The sequence below is a fragment of the Chlamydomonas reinhardtii genome, chromosome 3, assembly GCF_000002595.2.
Source record: "Chlamydomonas reinhardtii strain CC-503 cw92 mt+ chromosome 3, whole genome shotgun sequence".
Lineage (NCBI taxonomy): Eukaryota > Viridiplantae > Chlorophyta > Chlorophyceae > Chlamydomonadales > Chlamydomonadaceae > Chlamydomonas > Chlamydomonas reinhardtii.
In genome coordinates, this window is record NC_057006.1 from 7,292,291 (window position 1) to 7,310,466 (window position 18,176).

The window sequence follows — 18,176 nt, forward strand, 5'->3', positions numbered from 1 at the left end:
ACGCGGGATCCTATTCGTGGACATCCCCTCGACCCAGCCCACCCCGCGTGCAACTCTCTTCCAATTGAGGTATGAACAGCTTGCATCGGCAGCTTTGTTGGACATAAATTCGTGCGCATCACCGCTTGAGAGCCCCGCCACGGCAGTGCGCATGTGTCACACGTGGGGACACTGTCCCGACGTTCACACCAGGACGCGCGAATGAGCCCAACCCTTTCCTACGCGTATCCCTGTACGTGTTCCTCTTCCACGACACCACCTATCGATATCAGCATTCACACTGTTACAACACACTGCAATTCATCATTGCTGGCTCCCAGCATACCGGTATGAAGGCTTAACCCAACGCAACCGAGCAACGCAAGTACGCAACACAACCTTCTACCACTGATATAAAAGGGTCAATGCAACGTAGCAACTAACTGCACGCACGCCATCAGCCGCATCGCACGTATTCGGTAACAAGATGCGCACGCGTGGTAATGTATGCGCACGCGTGGTAAATGCCAGTAACCTGATCAACTGGGTCTGTCTGCCGCCAGGCCCGTGTCAACAGCAAGGTTGTGCGGCGGCGGCCTGTCGACCACCTTGGGCCTTTTCCGATAGCATTTTCGAGGTCCGCGTATACGGCGTGCACAATCACTTACGTACATTAAGCTGATGGCTAGACACCAAGGAATGCCCCTCTAACAAGGTGCAATGGTCAGGCAAGTGACCCGTGAACCCGAGGAGGGGCCACTCGACATACCGTACTACCTCGCAGCCAGCCACGGCTACGGCGCTACGCACTGGCCCCAAGCTGCAGCTTCACCGCGGGCACTCGGCCGTTGTGTCGCAGCACCCAGTGCGCCCAGTTGAGCTCAGCACCCGCCACCAGCCACACCACCCGCAGCCGCGCCGGCCTGCGGGAGCACGCCAAGCACATGCCATCACACGAATGGCGAGCGTCACGGCGCACGACACAGGCCACACAGCTAGCCATCAGGCGACGGACACGCCACGACGCCACGCGCTCGAGGTCTACAGCACTTCGGTGGCGCCGAGCCCGCCTGCTTGCGCCCACCCACCCACCTGCCGAGGTCCTCCTCCCGCCGCTTGTTGTACAGGGCGCAATACAGCGCGGTGGCCAGCGTTGTGCGAGACCGGAAGTCCAACTCCGCAGCGGCGTCAGGCCCGCCAACGCCAACGCCGCCAACGCCGCCGCCGCCACTTTGGAGGGGAGCGGAAGCGGGGCCCTCGTCAACAGTGTCCCCTGCGTGGGCGTGTGTAGGGTACAGGTACACGTGCGCAAGGAACCCAGGAGGTCATCGCTGCTCGAAAGGCCCTGGAAGCCGCAATGCAGCCTACGTCCTGCCCTAAGACTCCCACCAGCGAGCTACTACAACCATATACGGTACTGCAGTGTACGACGAGTACCAGTACGGTATCACGCACCCAGCTGCAGCCGGCCGGGCAGCAGGTCCCGTGCCGCCGCCAGCAGTGCCCGCCGGCAGCCCAGCACCAGCTCCATCTGCAGCGCCCCGCCCGCCTCCTCATCGCGCCGCTGAGCCTCCTTGCCGCTCAGCGGCAGCACAGCGCCGCCGCGCCGTCCCTGAAATACCCCATTGCGCGACACGCATTCATGGCTTATGGTCTCAATGCCTGACAACGTGCAATTTGCAGCAGTAGCGCATGGCCCCAATGACCAATGGACGTAACACGGCCTTTCCAACGCAACTCACCAACAATTTCGCCCCTCTTTTTCCCGCCCACCTGCTCCTGCCGCGCCAGGTGGCGGCTCCACGGCGCGCTCCACTCCCGCTGCACCGCCGCCAGGCAGCGCGCCTGCAGCGCCGCCCACACCGCCTCGTCGCCGCCTAGGAAGGCCTTGGCCGCCCGCACCAGCCGCTCATCCACCGCCAACAGCCGGCGCCGCACTTCGTACTGCTGCTCATATTGCTGTTTCTGTTCTTGTTGCTGCTGCTGCTGCTGCTGCTGCTGCTGCTGCTGTAATCCGTTCAGGCTTAACAGGTAGTGTTGGGGAGGGTGCGCGGCTGGGGCGGAGGAAGGTCCGGCCACTGCAAGGCCCAAAAGGTCCAGGGCGCTGGAAGCAGCGGGCAGCTTGATGCGCGTGTACAGGTCCGCGATGACGGACAGCTGCTGACTGGCAGGGCCATCGCCTCCGCCGGACCCGCCGCCGGTGTCGCCGCCTGGCTGCTGCTGCTGTGGAGCGGGCTGGTTGTCCTCGGCTTGCGTGTTATCCGCCTGTCGGGGCGTTGCAGCGGGTTCACACGTAGATGCGAGATCCAGTGGGAATGACACAGGCTGCTGCGTGCACAGAGCAGCTCACCCACACATGCAAACATGTGGGCAAGACCGAGTGGGCAGCATGCAGCCTGAGAATGGGGCAACAGGGATGCGTGAGGTTCCTCAGGCGGTATTGCAGGCAACGCGGCAGCGTACCTGGGCGGCCTTGCGATTCTTGCGGCACCAGAAGGGATCCGGCAGGCTCTTGCACAGCCGCTGCAGCAACAGGCATACAACGTCAAGCCAGCACCAAAGCTCATAACACAGCAGGCCACCCAAATCATTGCGTTGTTGCTTGACAGCCTTGGCGTTCCCTACGCCAATCGCTGGCAGTTCCCTCACCTCGACGTCCTCTGCCAGCCGTGGCTGCGTAACGTGTTTCTTGGCGTCCAGGGCTGCCTCGTAGCAGCCCGCAATCGCATCACACAGACGCCCGCCCACGCCGCCTCCTCGCTCCGCCGCCAGCTCGGTGCAGCGCTGCCAGTAGGTGTGGAAGATGCCGATGCCGGCCTTACATTCCTGCATACACGTGGTGCGGTATGAGCGGGGCATGATGCGCAAGAACGAGCGCACGGTCGTGCCGGATGAGGGAGAGGACTTAGGACAGGCATTCCTGCCGCTATCACATAACGGCTCGTCAGCCAAGCATTGTTGCAAGACAGCATCGTAGTGCGGCCAGGGAGACAGCAGTCTCCACCGTCCTTGCAACGCACCTGGGCATGCAGGTAGAAGTGGACCATCTGCTCAATGCGGGCCTGCGGGCAGCAAAATCGCAGAATGATGCAGTCAGCAGATTGGTGGCGGCGGCAAACAGGACAGATGAATTGAGAGTGCATGCAGGAAACGTTTCACACCAAAAGGGCAGCGCCCCCGCCAAGCAGCTGGAAATCTGCTCGCCCCCCCTCTGCCTGTGCTCCGTCAGTTTAGCTTGGTTTGGATTAGTTTGGGCTGGTATTTACAACCCCCCCCCTCCAGCCCCCCACACACCTCGCCATCCTCGTCCTCCAGCGGCTGCAGGGTCCACAGCGAGCCCCGCTCCCGCTCCCGCACATACGAGCCGGCCCGGGCGCGGCCCGCAGCACCAGCACCGGCAGCCTGCTGGCCGGCTGCTCCTGCTCCTGCTGCTGGCGTCGACACAGCAGCAACGGCGGCAGCGGTCAGTAGTTGCGTTGCCTGCTGGCTACCGGTGCCGATCGGTTGCGTCGGCGGCAATGTGGAACCATCGCCCACCACCGCCGCAGTGCCTCCAACAAGCCCACATACCGCCCCAGCCCCCGCCACGAGCGGCGGTGCCACTGCTGACATCCCTGCCGGCGGGATGGAGGCCGGCGGTGGCGGTGTGAGGGGCACGCGCTGCTGCAGCGCCAGCCGCTGCCACACGGCGTCCACCACCGGCTGTGTGGTGATGACGTGGAACATGTCGCCGTCGTAGTCGCCGCCTGCCATCTCCGCAGCCAGCGACTCGCCGCCCTGAGGCGGGGTATGAAACACAAGCAGTCAAAAACATATTAAATACATTTATGCCGTAATGACACCATGCGACTGAATACGGCGCGCGATGAAGCTTGCCGACAGGCACACCACCACCACCACCACCACCACCACCACCACCACCACCACCACCACCACCACCACCACCACCACCACCACCACCACCACCGCACCATACATTACCAGACGTGCCACGACCAGACGGAACGCACGGCGCGCTGCACACAGGCGTGCCGCGCAACCAGCCTTTCCCCGCCGCCACCAGTCCTCCACCCACGCACCGCGACCGGCATGATGAGCGCCGAGCGCACGCCGCCCGCCGCCGCGTACCAGCCCGCCATGAGCCCTGGCGGCGGCGGCACCAGCCACGCCGCCAGCACGCCTCGCGGCCGGAGCTCCGGGTCGCGGTACAGCAGGCAGCGGCGCGGCCCGGCGGGCGCCACGGAGCGGCCGTTGTCGTCCAGCAGCACCACACAGCGCCGCGGCAGCAGAGCCGTGTGGTCTGAGGGAGGGGGGGAGGCGGAGGGGAAAGGAGGAAAGGAATGGAGGGGAGCGCAGGGGAGGGAAGGCGAGGGCAGGGTGTGTGGGGCGATGATAGAGCCGTAGAAGGAACAGGGGGGCAGGTGCGCAACCTCCCCCCGCCCTCCTCTCAACGCGCTCTCACCCGGTACGCCCACTGCCATGAGGCTGCCCGGCAGCGGGATCTGCATGTCCCGCAGACCCGCCAGCAGCGCCGACTGCAGACTGCGACGCGGAGGCGGAGGGGGGCGGGGGCAGCGGCCCGTGTGTCACCAGTCAGTAACAGTCAGCGTACGACGGTACCAGGAAGCTCGGAGGGCTCGGGTGCGGGGCTGCGAGCGACCCAACAGCCGTGCGCCGGCGGCGCCCGCACACAATCAACCAACCAAACACACAAACACGCACAAACACAAACTCACTCCTGCAGCTCTGCGACCAGGTGGGCGTCCGGCGCGGTCCAGGCGTTGAGCTGTGCGTACCCCCAGCCCGCCTCCAGGCGCTCGCGCAGGCAGGCGAAGCGCCCCTCCAGCCCGCCCAGGGCGCGCAGGGCGGCCGCGGGGGAGCGCGTGACGTCGCGCACCTCGGCCAGGGCCTGGTCGAGCAGCCTGGGCGGTGGTGGTGGTGGCGGGGGTTGGACGGGTAGGAAATTGAGGGCGCGAGGCGATGAACAAAGCAGGTTTGGCGGACACAGTACGGAAGCTCCGCTCCCTGAGCCGGCCTCGCGGCGCAGGCGCATGCACGGCAGAAGCCCGCACGTGACCAACGAGATATGCTAAGCTGCGCGCTTGTGTATGCGAGCTTTGGAAGAATACAGGGGAAACACGTGTGTGTGTGTGTGTGTGTGTGTGTGTGTGTGTGTGTGTGTGTGTGTGTGTGTGTCACTCACTCGTACAAGAATTGGCGGGGCGCTCCGTGGTGCGCCAGCAGCGGCAGCAGGTTCTGGTTGAGCCGCCCCTCCCGCACCGCCGTGCCGCACGTCAGCAGCTCCAGCTGCACCTCACCCGAGTAGCTGCAGCCGCCACCCGCCACCACGGGCCCGCCAGCAGTTCCACCACCACCTGGACCACCACCAACGCCCACGCCACTGGCGACGCCGACGCCAATGCCGCCGCTGGAGCCGCCGCCGCACGGCACCGAGCCCGGCGCCGACCGCGCCCGTGCCTGCCCCGTCACACCGTCCTCGCCGCCTTGAGGCTCCCCAAACTCAGCCCAGCCCTCTGCCTCCTCCAGGAAAATTTTCGTCATGGACGCCACATCACTTGCCCGCCGCGCCGCCTCCGCCTCCGCCGCCCATGCGGCCAGCTGCGCCTTGCCCGGCGCCTTGACGCAGCTGTAGGGCAGCACCAGCGTGAACGGCGGCAGGCGGGCGTCCGGGGACAGCATGCCCTTGGCCATCACCCGCGGATGCGCCGCGCTGGCTGCCGCATGATAATGACAATCACGGTGGTGGGGGCTTGTGAGGGAGGAGGCGTTGGTGCCGCTGGCGCCGCTGCTGTGGTTGCCGAGGCTGCTGAGGCTGCTACAGCCGGTGGTGGCGGCGGCTGGGCCGCAGCTGCTGTGCGAGGTCGCGGGGCTCAGGAGCGCGTGGTGGAGCCGCACCTGCACAGGCATGCAGTGCGCAGGCGGCGGAGCCGGCCCGCTTCCTGCCACTGGAACCGCCACTCCGACACCCGCCGCCGCTCCGTACGCAGCCGCCCTGCGCGCGCGGCGCCGCGAGAAGCTACTGCCGCCGCCTGCCACCGCGTCCGCAGCGCCATCCTGCACGGCCTCCGCCGCCGCGCGGTGCTGCTCCCAGGCCGGCATGATGAGGGACCACAGGTCGGGCGATGCGCGGCCGGCGCCGTCCGTGAGCTTCACGCCCGGCGCCCCGGTGGCGGGGTCGGGCGGCCCCTCGGGGTCCGGCTCATACCTGAGGAGTGAGGGGGCAGGAATGGGCGGGGCCGGCGCTTGAACCACCAGCGGCAAGAGTGCGTCAAGAGCGATACCTTGCTGCTTAGCTTATTTGCATCCGAACTACCATGCCACTCTGCCCCTTCCGCCGATTCCGCTACGAAGTAACACTGGTCGGGCCAAGCCCCACGGCCCATCCGCCCCGGCCCACCTGACAGTCCAGCCGTGCAGCGGCAGCGGCACCGCCTTGCTGGCCCACAGCTCGGCCCGGCTGGCCTGCTGCTGCACAGAGCCCAGCAGACCCGCGGCGCCCAGCAGCGGCCAGGCATCCTGCAGGCAGTGGGGCGGGGGCGGGGGAGGCGGCGTAGGAAGGGCATGGCAGGGAGCGTGAGCCGGGGGTGGGAGCGAGATCTAATGGAGCCCGCACCTCTCGACCGAAAGGCAGCAGTGCACGAGGGTTAGGTGGCTACATGAGGGCTTTCGAGTACGGTGCGGAGCTGGATGGACTTGGGCAAGTCGGCACGCACGCGGCACGGCACGCACCCTGAAGGGGTTGGTCACGGGCGCCCAGGCGGCCTGGTCTGAGGGCCGGGCGCTGCGCACCGCCAGGCACCACAACGAGTCATCCTTGAACATCAGAAACCTGGGGGCAGAAGGGGTGCGCGCGCGTGTGCGTGTGTGTGTGTGTGTGTATGTGTGTGTGTGTGTGTGTGTGTTGGTTTGGGAAAGGGCTGTCCGGGCATGAGGAGTACCGATGGGGGTTTGCGGGGTTAAGCCAGTAGGAGCAGGGTACACTCTACTCAGCACAGCGACGGCAGCCCAGCCACTCACCCGCTCACCCACCCACCTGTACAATCGGCCCAGGAGCACAAAGCCCCGACCTAGCAGCTGCGCCAGCGCCTCCCGCAGCAGCTGCTGCCGCCGCTCCGCGCCCCGCAAGCGCCCGCCGCCGCCGCCGCCAGCCCTGGAGTCCTCGTCCAACAGGTCGTGTGTGTCTGCAAGCTCCAGGCGCAGCAGCCGGTCATGCGCAGCCAAGAGCGGGTGACGAGTCAGCACACAGCCCTCCGTGGAAACCTGCAGGCAAGGCCGGTGTTATAGTTCGGTTCCCAGGCCGATAAGGATTGAGGCAAGGGTGGACACTCATGTTCGCTGTGTTTGGACACTCATTCATCCTCCCATTGCCTACAGAATCCTGCCCTACAGCACCGAGGGAGGTTCGGAGGGTCAGAAAGCGAGGAGTACGCCAGGAGCTGAAGTAGAGCTGTGTGCTGTGTGTCGCAGCGGCCGCCTGCCCTGCATCCCCTATTAACTTACCTCCAAGTCTAACCGAATGGCCCATTGCGCCCCGCCGGGCGCGGCGGCAGCAGCTGCAACCGGCACGCCACAGCCCCAGCCGCCAGCCTCGCCGCGCCTCCGGCCCTGAGAGCCGGTCTCCGAGGCTTCCACACTTCGCACAAGCTCCGCGCGTGCCACGACCGTCCTGTAGGGCGGTCTCTGCGGCGCAGCTGCATCATAGTGCAGCCTCCCGCCCACCCCGCCTGCCATGCTTCCCAAGCCGTTGGCTCCGTCTCCAGTCATCGCCGCCGCAGCAGCAGGATGAGGCGCCTCCGCTCGCACCATGCCACTACGCCGGACCTTGTCCCACGCGCCACGCACCCGCAGCCTCATGTCCACTTCAGCCCGTGCCGTTCCAGGTGCTGTTGCACCGCCCACACGACTGCTGCTGCTGCTGCCACGGCGCTCCGGCGTCCGCGCCGCGGCCTGCCCGCCACGCCCGCCATCCGCACTGCCGCCTCCAGCGGCCCCTGCCAGCTGCTGCTGCTGCTGCTGCTGACGCACCAGCATGAAGCGCAGTACCTCCAGCAGCGGCTGCGGCCCCGACCCGGCCTCGGCGCCAGTCCCGGCCGCGCAGGGCGCCGCCTCCGCTGCCAGCAGTCCGCGCAGCAGGTCGCTGGGCACGCCATCCAGTCGCAGCCCCAGCAGCGCTAGCAGCAGCCTAAGGGTGTGGAGGAGAAGAGAGTTAACACACACCGAGGCACATGGCCTGGTCGGAATCAAGCGGCAAGACTAGCAGGGCGGTGAACACCCGCGCGAGTCATACTGAATCCACATGATGTGCCGTACGTACGGGAGTCTGGCTACGCCTGATCATGCGCACCGACTCACGTGGTGGGCAGCTGGAGGCTGGTGTACAGGTGGAGGCGTGTGGCGGCTCCGTCCAGCCCGTCACAGGGCGGCAGGGCGGCCGCACTGCCGGCAGGACCAGCGCGCAGACACGACAACAGAAGCGCCTCACTGCTACTGCCACTGACACTGCTGTTAATGCTGCTAGAGATGCCGGGGGTACTGGTAGGAGTCGGTTGGACAGAGCCCGATGCCCATTGCAGGTTTTGCCCAGCCGCTGGCGTCGCGGCAGCGCGAGGCGGTGTGTACGGGTTCTCGCTGAGAGATTGTAGTGGGGAAAGCGGCGCGGTGGAGGAGTTGCCCGAGGGCGTGCGACCTGTTGCGTCTGCCGCCGCCGCAGCAGGAGCATAGGCACCGATGACGGGGCCGGTGGCTGCAGGGACGGAGGTGAGGGCTGCGGCGGGGCCGGTGCTGGTGGCGGGATGCGGCCAGGGCCTTGCGGCAGAAGGCGCGAAGGGCGAGTCCTGGCCGCAGCCGGTACCCAGGTCACAGCGACTGCGGTTTGGTGACGCAGGTAAGGAGGGGCGCAATCAGTATCAGTGTGTGAGGAAGCAGACGGGAAGGGAAACGCATATGTGCACGTATGCGTGTGTGAGCATGCGTAAACACTCCGTAGCCCTTAGCCATAGAATGAAAGGGGCATGGCACATGCTCAGGCTCACCGCATCAGCGGGGTGATGCCCGTCACTCCATTATTGGTGTGAATACTGCTGCCCACCGGCGCCGCTGCGCCATGCGGCGGCGTGCCTACGGCCGCTAGTAGCCCAGCCGGCGGTGACGCACAGGCCGCTGCGCCGCGCTGGTGGGGGGTGGGGCCAGCAGCCCCACACGCCTGCCAGCCTGGCTGACGCTGCCAACTTGCTCCCAAGGGTGCAGAATTATAGCAAGGCTGGAAAGCGGGGCCAGAGGAGGAGCCAGGGAAGCCGGAGCCGAGCCGAGCCCGGGTCGTGGGGGAGCCAGCGTCGTTGGGCGTGGGGGAGCGACGCTTGTTGGGGGAGGCAGTGAGCCCCTGCGCGCCTGTTCCCCAAACAGCATCTTGCATGGTGAGATTTAACTTGTCTGTTAGCAGACTTGGGCGGCTAGGCGGCCTCGCCAGTCTTGCATTTGCACTTGCTTTGGTCGTGCGTTGCTGCTACAACCGTCCAAATCTCCAGTCTATTGCCTCAAGCAAGTGTTATTATTTCATTGATGTGTAGGCCTGAATTCGCGCAAGAAGTCGGCAAAACGGTTCTTTGTGCAGCGCATGCGACTGGATCTTGCGCGTGCTCCGCATGCCACCTGGTCGAGGCTATCTTGTTCCATCACTCCTGCGGAAAGGTCTCAACGCGCTCCGAGAGCCTATTTACACATTTTCACACCTCAATTGTCAAGTAGCATAACAGTCCACTGTGCGCCAGAAGAACAAAGAAGAAGGAAATTATTGCCCAGCTTCTATCCTATAGCCCAGCATCTAGCCTATGAAATTTGGAGGGTAGCGCATGTCAGGGCCGTGTAGGGTGGAGGCACAGCTGGCGGCAGTCGCGACAACAGCTGCCCAGGTATCCCGGGCGATGCCGGGCTTGCCGGGTACCTGAAAGAGGGCATTTTCGTGTGGTGCTCAACGACCGTGGTGCTCTCTATAGCCTCCACATCCGCTATCGCGAGTGACTTCGCTACGGTTCTCAGAATGGCCAAGGTGACATTGCACTGACGTTTCGTCTTCGATTCTTGTACTTCCCCTGCCGCAGCCACCATCAAGGTACCTTGGAGCTGCAAGCCGCAGGCAGAGCTCGCGCTGGAGCCAGATGGCGTGGATGACGACCCACCTCCTCGCGCGGCGCCAGTCGCGCTTTGACGCGGCGGTCAATTTCCTGGTATGGGAGTTCTCGCGATTGCACGTTGAGGCGCTGGAGCTCACGTGCTGCTTCCAGCTGCACACCATATGCACGCCGACGTCCGGCGGTAGGCAGCGGAGGAGGGCTGGCTGGGCTGGCGGGCGCTCAGACCGCACTGCAGCAGGCGGCCTCCAACCTGAGGTTCATGAGGAGGTATAGATGCTGGCTAATCAGCAGTGAGATCAGCTGGAGGCTGCGAAGATGCTGGCCGTGATAGGCTGACAGCGCGAGGTTCAGGCAGCTGAGGCGGACGTGGCGGCAGCGCAGGGCCGCCTGGCGCATGTGCAGCAGCAGCCGCACTGCACTTCCCCAATTTTCAAGCCAGTCCCCCTCTTCCACCACAAGTCCACCAAGTGTCCGTCTCCTTACAAGAATTGTCCCGTTCACCACATCAGCTCGTCAGTCTTGTCAATCTTATCCACTCTGCACCGGCCTAACAGCTAGCCTTGTGAACGCACCTGTGTCTTCATCCTGCACAGCACGGCACGCTGACACGCATCCATCGGGTCCATCCATTCATATGCCCCTAAAGCTCTAGTACCCGCGCCCTGCAGCTCCACCTGCGCCAACAACGTCAGGCCACCGACCCAATCGTAATATGACAGCTCGCACGCTCACATGCAGTCACAGGCTCAGAGGTCCATCAAGTTCACGGGGCCGCCCGCCTGCCGCGGTGCAGGAGCCGGCGGCGGCGGCAGCGTGGGCATGGGCGCAGCTACTGCCGGCGCTGCTGGGGCATGCGCCCTCGCGTCCCAGCCCCCTAACGCCGGCGCCGCCCCACCAATCACATCCCCAGCCGGCTTGGCCACCCCGCCCCCACCGCCGCCGCCGCCCACGATCAGGCCCGCCGCCGCCAGATTTGCGATCTGTGCTGCGCTCAGCGACGGCCCCGCTGCTCCCGCCGCCATCGCTCCTGCCCCTGGCCCTGTGCCTGCTCCATTACTTGAATGCGTGCTAGCGCCGTACGGCAATGAGGGCGCCGACGAGGAAGCGTGCATGTGCTGCGGCTGAGACGCCATGGGGGCGGTCGGGGCTTTGAAAGGCACCGTGCTGGCTGCGAACGGGTCATTGGGGTCAGGCGCTGCTGTCGATGCTGCTGCTATTGTTGCCTGGCGAGGCATATAGGAAGCCGTTGGTGCGGATTGATGCGTTGACGAGTAGGATGAGGCCATGGGGGTTGTGTAGGTCCCGGCAGCAGGCATGGCCACTGGTGGCGCAGCCGCGCTGGCAGCAAAAGGATCCCGGCTCGCAGCAGGCTGTGTGGACGCGTGCAGGGTGGTAGATGACGAGGAGTATCCCGCTGTAGAAGCGGCGGCAGTAGCGGTAGCGGAGGTGCTGGAAGAAGAAGGGGTTGGCCCGAAGGGGTTGGCTGTGCCACCAAGGCCGCCGCCCCCGCCGTAGCCAGCTCCTCCTAACGAAGAGGAAGCCGCCATGGGCTTCTGGGCACCCGTGGCGCCCATGCCCCCGCCGCTGTTGCCCCCGCCAGAGGCGCCGCTGCTGCTGGAGGTCCAGGTGGGCCCCTGGCCGCCGGCCACTGAGGACGACGGCGCGACGCCACTGCCGCTACTGCCTGTTGTGCCGGCTGGCTTGACCGGCCAGGTCGGCGCCACCGCTGCTGCTGCGGAGGCGGCGGAGGGCCGCGGTTGGGTCCACGTGGTGAAGGCCACCACACCGCCGGGTGCCTGCAGGTCGCAGGCGGGATGGGGCGGAATTAAGCAGGTTCACTGGAAGCAGCGCGCACTTTGCTTGATTGGGCTGTAGGGTTGCCAGGAGCAGCTGGCAGGGCGTGTGCGAGTAGGACTCGGGCCTTACCCCAGATCCGGATCCGCGGCTGTTACTGCTGCCAGAGCTGGACTCGGGCATTGCTGACGACGCAGCGGATGTGCCCAGCCCCGTAGCTCCCGCCAGTGCTGACGGGTCGCCACCACTCGCCCGCAGCGCCGCCGCCTCCTCCGCATAGCGAACCACCCGCCGCAACAGGCTCTGACAGCACAGGGAGGGATAGGAGGTCGGGCACGGGGCCATTCAGGTATGGGCAAGGCAGCAGCTTGGCACTGCCGCTGTTTGAAAGCAAGCCGGGCCGATCTACAAAGCCACAAACTCCCGTGCTTTGCGCGGCTCAGCTCAGCTCAGCTCAATCGCTTGTGTGCTCGCACCTGCACGGCCGCGGCAAACGTCGCTAGCTGCGAGGTCGTGAGCGTGGGCGCCACCAGGTGCGGCGTCAGCAGCGGCAGCAGGCGGGCGGCGGTGGCGGGCGGCCCCCAGCCCGGCGCCTCCGCCAGTGCCTCCGCCAGCCTCGCCACCGCCACCAGTGTGTTGCCGCTCGTGTCCACAGACAGCAGCTGCGGGGAATGGAGCCAGGGCCGAGGGGATGGGGCGGAGTTCACAACAAGTGGCCAATTCAGATGAGTGGAAGTGATGTTTCCAAGGCGTTGTGCGATGTGATGGGGCGAGGACTGGGAGGAGGCGTGCCGTGGCAGACGCACACCAGCGGCAGACCTGCAAGCGGCCGCCGCCGCTCCACCACGGGGCTGCTCACCTGGGCACACGTGGCCAACATGCCCTCCGCCTCGGCGCGGTCCACCTGCACACACATGAGGCGTGGAGACGTGGAGCAGGGGGGGGGGGGCGTGGGCCGCGTGGGCCGGAGACGTGCCGCACGTAAAGCCCCGCCTGTGCGCCTTCCGTGCGATCCCGGTGCCTGGTGGCCCCTGGCTGCGCTCATCATCGGGTGCTTCTGTCTTTGAGATACGCGCGCACATACACACCCAAACCCTTTTCCCTTATGCTCTTCTAACACACCCAAACTCCACCCCATCTTTACCTTGGCTGCCAGGGCCGCCATGAGCGCGAGGCAGGACGCCCGCACCGCCGCACTGGTGGTCCGACCCACAGCCGTGTGCAGCGCCGGCAGCAGGCGTGTGCGGGCCTGTGCAAGGGGGAGACGGGGATAGGGGAAGGAGAAGGGGAAGGTGGGGTGGGCGCGTGAAGCAGCACAGCTCCTTGTATGCACACGCAGCTACTACAACCAGCTATTGCCTTGGCGGGGGCGTGCCGACATGTGGTCCGCCCCCGCCCCCGCCCCCGCCACAGCACCACGCGTTTGCCACCCTACACACACACTGTCGACGCCTTTCCCTTGTGCTTTCAACACACACACACACACACACACACACACACACACACACACACACACACACACACACAAACAAACAAACAAACAAACGCACACGTCTGCACCCGAACCTGCGCCGACTTGGCATCCACCAGCCCCGCCGCCACCAGCGCCTGCAGCCGCGACAGAGCCGCCTGCGCCAGCCGCGGGTCGGCCTGTCCCGTGGCTGGGCCGCCATCACCCGCGCCTGACGAGGAGGAGGAGGAGGCGGAGGGGGCGGGCCCCACCAGTGCGCGCACCAGCAGCGGCAACAGCACCTTGTCCAGAGTGGGCCTGTGTGAGGGCGTGTGCATAGTTGCGTGTGTGTTGAGCAGCAGGTGCCGCAACGCAAGTGCTTGCGGGTGTGGCAGGGGCCTGCGATTGTGCGTCCTGGGTGTCCACCGTGCGGTATTGTTCTACCCAGTACAGATTGATTGTTCATATGCCATGGCACAATGGGCACATGGGCACACAGGCGCCCCGTGCCTCACATCATCCCCTGGCCCGCCACCACACTACCCCACACCACCACGGGCAGTGCGTGCGCACCCACCCGTCCATCAACGCCGCGAGGGCCTCCGACTGCGACACAAGCGCCGGCAGCAGCACCGCCGCCTCAGCCGCCACCGCGCCGCCGCCACCCGCTCCTACCCCACCACCTGCTCCACCTGCTCCACCACCCCCACCACCGCCGCCGCCGGCGGCCGCCTCCATCACGGGTGCCAACACGGGCAGCGCCACGGCGGCGAACACGCCGCGCCCCAGCCGCTGACACACCGCCAGCACCACAGGCAGCGCCGCCACACCCACTGTGCCGCCGTTGCGCACCTCCTGCGGGGCGGAGGCGCCGAGAGCGGGTGCGCGACACACAGGAGAGCGGCAGTGTTCTGGTGAGCACGCAGCGAAAGGCTTTGTCCAGCCACGAGGCCAACATGCCGCCGCACACGTTTGGTGCTACGCCACCCGCCCGCCCACCCGTCCACCTGCAGCAGCGGCGGCAGCACTCGGCTGGTCAGCAGGCGGTCGCTCATGCGCTGCCACAGCGGGCCCGCCGGCTGGGACCCAGCCCCTGGCCCCGGCCCCGGCCCCGGTGCAGGTGCGGGTGCGGCCAGGTCGGACAGGAAAGCCAGCTTGTGGCGGGGCTCGCTCTGCGGCCGTTCCAGCAGGGTGAGGGCAAAGGGCAAGGGAGGATTGGGATGACGGGCCGCCTCAAAGTTAGCCCCGGCACCGGCAACGAAATCGCCTTCACCTTTGGTTGAACTTGCAATGGACTAACACACACACACACGCACATACCGGTACACAAACACGCGCACACACACACACACGCTTCGTGGTTGTTGTTTTTTAACACACACACACACACACACACACACACACGCGCGCGCGCGCACACACACACACACACACACACACACACACACACACACACACACACACACACACACACACACACACACACACACACACACACACACAAGCCAGCCCGCGCACACCTGCATGATTCCCTCCAGGAACCTTAGCGCCCTTAGCAGTCCGTCGTCCTCGAACCAGGAGCAGCGGGCCAGGGCCGCGGGGCCGGGCCGGCTGGCAGCCACTGGCGACACCAGAGACAGCAGCACGCCTGTGCGCGTTGGTGTGTGTTAAAGAGCACAAGGAAAACGTTGGTGTGTGTGTGTGCGGAGCGGTGCGGCAGTCAGAAGACAGGAGCGAGTAGACATCTCTAACACCACGAATGGAATAGGCTAGTCCTCCATCGCTGTGTCGAAAAGCACGACCATGCAGAAGCCCCGCCTCCCTGGCCCACCTCGCAGCTCGGGCGGCACACGCGCCAGGTCAGACGCCACCGGCGCCGCCGACCCCAGCCCCAGCGCGCCGCCGCCGCCCGCCGCCGCCGCCGCCAGCGCGCCCACCCGCGCACCGTACTGCTGCAGGCTGCACCGCACCGGCAGCAGCTGCGTCGTGGCCACCACCATGCCCGCCACGCCGCCGCCGCCTGGCCCCGCCGCCGCCTCCACCGCCGCCGCCCACGTGACCAGCTCATACACCAGGGCTCCCAGGCTGAAGGCGTCGGCGGCGGCCCAAGACGAGGCGGCGCTGCCGCCGCCCGTGGGGTTGAAGGAGGTGGTGTGTGCCCACGGCCCCACGGACCCGCCGGGGGGCACCACCAGCTCGGGTGCGGTGTACGGCAGTTGCGGCTGAGCAGGTGCGGAGGAGGCAGGCATGATCTGATGTTACATGACAATGATCTACGTTATGCGCTTAGGTTCGGCGAACTAGATATGCGCCACCACTAGCGTAGCTGCAATCCCATGCCATAAAGTAAACATAGCGGCACACGCACGCCCCTCCTCCCCCGCACCCCCCCTCCACACACACGCACGCACATACCCACACACCTTGGCCAGCTCCTCCCACAGGGGCGGGAAGGGGTCGTTGTAGGCGTACGGCGGCGGCCCCGCCCCGCCCCGCCCGCCCGCCCCCGCCCCCGCCCCCGCCCCCGCCCCCGCCCCCGCCCCCGCCCCCGCCCCCTGACCCGGCGCTGCCCCAGCCTCTGACACCGCGAAGCCAAAGCCCGCCAGCTTCCAGCTGCCGTCCGCTGCCACCACCACCGTCTGCGCACGAGCAAGGTATCTAAATTAGTGTGTTGCGGTGTGACAAGGGTGTTGGGGACCCATCATGTCTGGGTCTCGTCTTGGGATGGGCAATGGCCGCCCCTCGCCGTCCCACCACATGTGTACAAGGGTGTACACCGCATCCGTTCCGTTTCTCAACAGCACACAACAGTCCTACACGCACACGCACACACACACAGTGCGGGCTTTCGTTTCGTTTTTTAACACACACACACACACACACACACAGTCGTACATGTCACATGTGACACCCACCTGCGGCGACAGTCCGCAGTGCGCCAGCCTGGCGGCCGAGTGCAGGAAGGCGAGCGCCTCCGCCACCGCCAGCAGACCCAGCTTCACCTCCAGACTGCTCAGGACGCCAGAGCCACCAGCAGCACCCCCGCCCAGCCCCCCGCCCTCCGCAGCCGCGTCGCCGTGACCGGCGCCGTAACCGTGGCCGTGGCCGGCGGTATGCGGCTGCTGGTTCTGGGGGTGCTGCGGCGCCGACATGATGTCCCGCAGGCAGCCGCGCACCGCCTCCGTCACCAGGATCATCTGCGCGGGGGTGCGGGGGGCGTGGTTTGGACGTCTTGGTGAGTGTGCAAAGGCGTCGGTTGCCGTGTCGGGCGGGTTGCGCAGCGGTGTGGGAGCGCTGCATCTGTTCAGCCTGTCGCTGCTGGGGTGCTCACGATCCGTTGGCGAGCTACAGCTCAAACCCTGTTCCCAACCCGCTCTCTACCCCACCCCACCCCCCGCACGCACATCCCTCGGCACTCACGTAGCTGCTGGTCTCCTCCAGCGGCAGCACCACCCGCACCACACCCGGGTGCTTCAACTGGGATGGAAGGGAAACAGGCAAGGACAGGGTGTCACACACTCGCAGAGCTCGGAACGAATGTTCCCAGGGACGTTTCCCTGCCATCGACATGCATAAACCAGTTGTCCAGCAGCCCGTTGTTCAGATCTGATTTACATGACAGCCAATCCAAAGCCCCGCTCCCACCCCATCCCCCGATCCCATCCCCCGACCCATCCCACGACCCCGTCCCACGACCCCATCCCCCGACCCCCCGCAGCCCCAGCCCTCACCCGCATCATGAGCGCACAGCCGTGCCGCTGCTGCTCGTACACAGCCTCCCAGCGCTGACCCGCCGCCACACCCGCGCCGCCCGTGCCTGAGGCGCCCAGTCCCGGGCCGCTAGAGGAGGAGGGCAGCAGGCCAGAGCTGCCCGGGGCGGGCAAGGAACCGCCATCCCTGCGTGTGTGTAAGTTGGCACGGTAGCGTGTCGCCGCGACTGTGAGCAGTTTGGCAGCCCTGAACCCCCAGCCTGAAGGGATACGGGCCTCCGTCACGACGTGACAGAGGTGGCACATGTCTAAAAGACAGGTGTGGGCCGGAGATGCGAGAAACGACTGCGGAAACGATGTGCCCTACCGCCACCCCTTGTGCGCACGCGTTGCCGCCCACTTACCCCCTGCTCTGCAGGTCTTTCTTGTCCAGCACCCAGATAGACACCTCCTTGACCACCGCGTTAGCCGCCCGGGCGCTGCCAGCATACACGCGCCACAGGCCCCCGACGCTGCCCACTGCCAAGCCCAGCCTGAACTGCGATTGAAATTTGGCAGTGCCATATGGACCCACAGTCGCAGCAGCGGTCGATGCCACGCTTTCCACCTCCCGGACCAAGTTGCTGGCGAGCTCGGCACCTTTGGCGGCCACCTGGCGAAGCGCTGCGCCAAACATTCTAGACGATCGTCTAACTAGTCATTAGCTAACTCCTAATTCAGGGCGTGTGTACTTGGTGTTGCGTTATTTCAAACCATTTGTTAATACATCGTGGAAATGTTTCCAACCAGACACGTCGACCGGTTGGCATCATGCGGTGCAACATGCGCTGTCGACACGAACCAGACACGTCCCCTGAAACCCGACGACCAACGTCAGAGGTCCCCACATTGAGCTTTATGGACTTGCACTTGCAGCAGCTATGCCATGATTGTTCTCCTGCAGACTTATCAGGAACGCCCACAAGTGTAGAAATCCGTCCACCTATCGCCCGCGGCACGCCAGCATTTGCAATGCCCAGGACCCAGGATATCAGCGGTGACTATGTTGAGCCGGCTCATCAGATTATCACCAGCATTTGCAGCACTTCCTGT

At 65.8% G+C, this 18,176-nt stretch overlaps 3 protein-coding genes across 3 annotated transcripts; 1 reads left to right on the top strand and 2 right to left on the bottom strand.

Annotated features, from left to right (window-relative positions):
• Nucleotides 1-7: 7 nt before the first annotated feature.
• CHLRE_03g206950v5 (uncharacterized protein) lies at nucleotides 8-9,623 on the bottom strand. Its single transcript, XM_043061521.1, has 19 exons — nucleotides 9,033-9,623; nucleotides 8,353-8,865; nucleotides 7,501-8,182; nucleotides 7,034-7,260; nucleotides 6,730-6,829; nucleotides 6,398-6,516; nucleotides 5,971-6,205; nucleotides 5,183-5,895; nucleotides 4,716-4,901; nucleotides 4,442-4,521; nucleotides 4,059-4,279; nucleotides 3,274-3,756; nucleotides 3,000-3,041; nucleotides 2,629-2,805; nucleotides 2,443-2,502; nucleotides 1,753-2,244; nucleotides 1,435-1,591; nucleotides 1,072-1,252; nucleotides 8-902 (listed from the first exon to the last, which is right to left on the bottom strand). Exons 1-19 carry the CDS (start codon nucleotides 9,410-9,412, stop codon nucleotides 782-784), a joined length of 5,169 nt encoding a protein of 1,722 aa, XP_042926454.1. The 5' UTR covers nucleotides 9,413-9,623; the 3' UTR covers nucleotides 8-781.
• Nucleotides 9,624-9,743: 120 nt separating this feature from the next.
• Nucleotides 9,744-10,565, top strand: CHLRE_03g206952v5 (uncharacterized protein). The gene is made up of 2 exons (XM_043061522.1): nucleotides 9,744-9,908; nucleotides 10,098-10,565. The coding sequence occupies exons 1-2, from the start codon at nucleotides 9,849-9,851 to the stop codon at nucleotides 10,401-10,403; spliced, it is 366 nt and encodes a 121-aa protein (XP_042926455.1). The 5' UTR covers nucleotides 9,744-9,848; the 3' UTR covers nucleotides 10,404-10,565.
• Nucleotides 10,566-10,597: 32 nt separating this feature from the next.
• CHLRE_03g206900v5 (uncharacterized protein) lies at nucleotides 10,598-18,143 on the bottom strand. Its single transcript, XM_043061519.1, has 15 exons — nucleotides 17,489-18,143; nucleotides 17,106-17,271; nucleotides 16,795-16,851; nucleotides 16,290-16,571; nucleotides 15,798-16,013; nucleotides 15,206-15,596; nucleotides 14,895-15,022; nucleotides 14,382-14,546; nucleotides 13,952-14,229; nucleotides 13,491-13,692; nucleotides 13,069-13,173; nucleotides 12,784-12,828; nucleotides 12,401-12,586; nucleotides 12,057-12,227; nucleotides 10,598-11,926 (listed from the first exon to the last, which is right to left on the bottom strand). The coding sequence occupies exons 1-15, from the start codon at nucleotides 17,758-17,760 to the stop codon at nucleotides 10,877-10,879; spliced, it is 3,714 nt and encodes a 1,237-aa protein (XP_042926456.1). The 5' UTR covers nucleotides 17,761-18,143; the 3' UTR covers nucleotides 10,598-10,876.
• Between the last annotated feature and the right edge of the window lie 33 nt (nucleotides 18,144-18,176).

What these genes read in the sequence shown, in the direction of transcription:
- CHLRE_03g206950v5 (XM_043061521.1), bottom strand. Translation starts at nt 9,412, where the DNA reads ATGCAAGATGCTGTTTGGGGAACAGGCGCGCAGGGGCTCACTGCCTCC. An exon ending in AGCCTCCAGCTGCCCACCAC is followed by an intron (nt 8,183 to 8,352) that starts GTGAGTCGGTGC and finishes CCACACCCTTAG; the next exon opens with GCTGCTGCTAGCGCTGCTGG. An exon ending in CGGGAGGAGGACCTCGGCAG is followed by an intron (nt 903 to 1,071) that starts GTGGGTGGGTGG and finishes GTGCTCCCGCAG; the next exon opens with GCCGGCGCGGCTGCGGGTGG.
- CHLRE_03g206952v5 (XM_043061522.1), top strand. Translation starts at nt 9,849, where the DNA reads ATGTCAGGGCCGTGTAGGGTGGAGGCACAGCTGGCGGCAGTCGCGACA. An exon ending in TCGCGACAACAGCTGCCCAG is followed by an intron (nt 9,909 to 10,097) that starts GTATCCCGGGCG and finishes CCCCTGCCGCAG; the next exon opens with CCACCATCAAGGTACCTTGG.
- CHLRE_03g206900v5 (XM_043061519.1), bottom strand. Translation starts at nt 17,760, where the DNA reads ATGTTTGGCGCAGCGCTTCGCCAGGTGGCCGCCAAAGGTGCCGAGCTC. An exon ending in TGGAGGAGACCAGCAGCTAC is followed by an intron (nt 16,572 to 16,794) that starts GTGAGTGCCGAG and finishes ACCCCCGCGCAG; the next exon opens with ATGATCCTGGTGACGGAGGC. An exon ending in TGGCGGCCCTGGCAGCCAAG is followed by an intron (nt 12,829 to 13,068) that starts GTAAAGATGGGG and finishes ATGTGTGTGCAG; the next exon opens with GTGGACCGCGCCGAGGCGGA.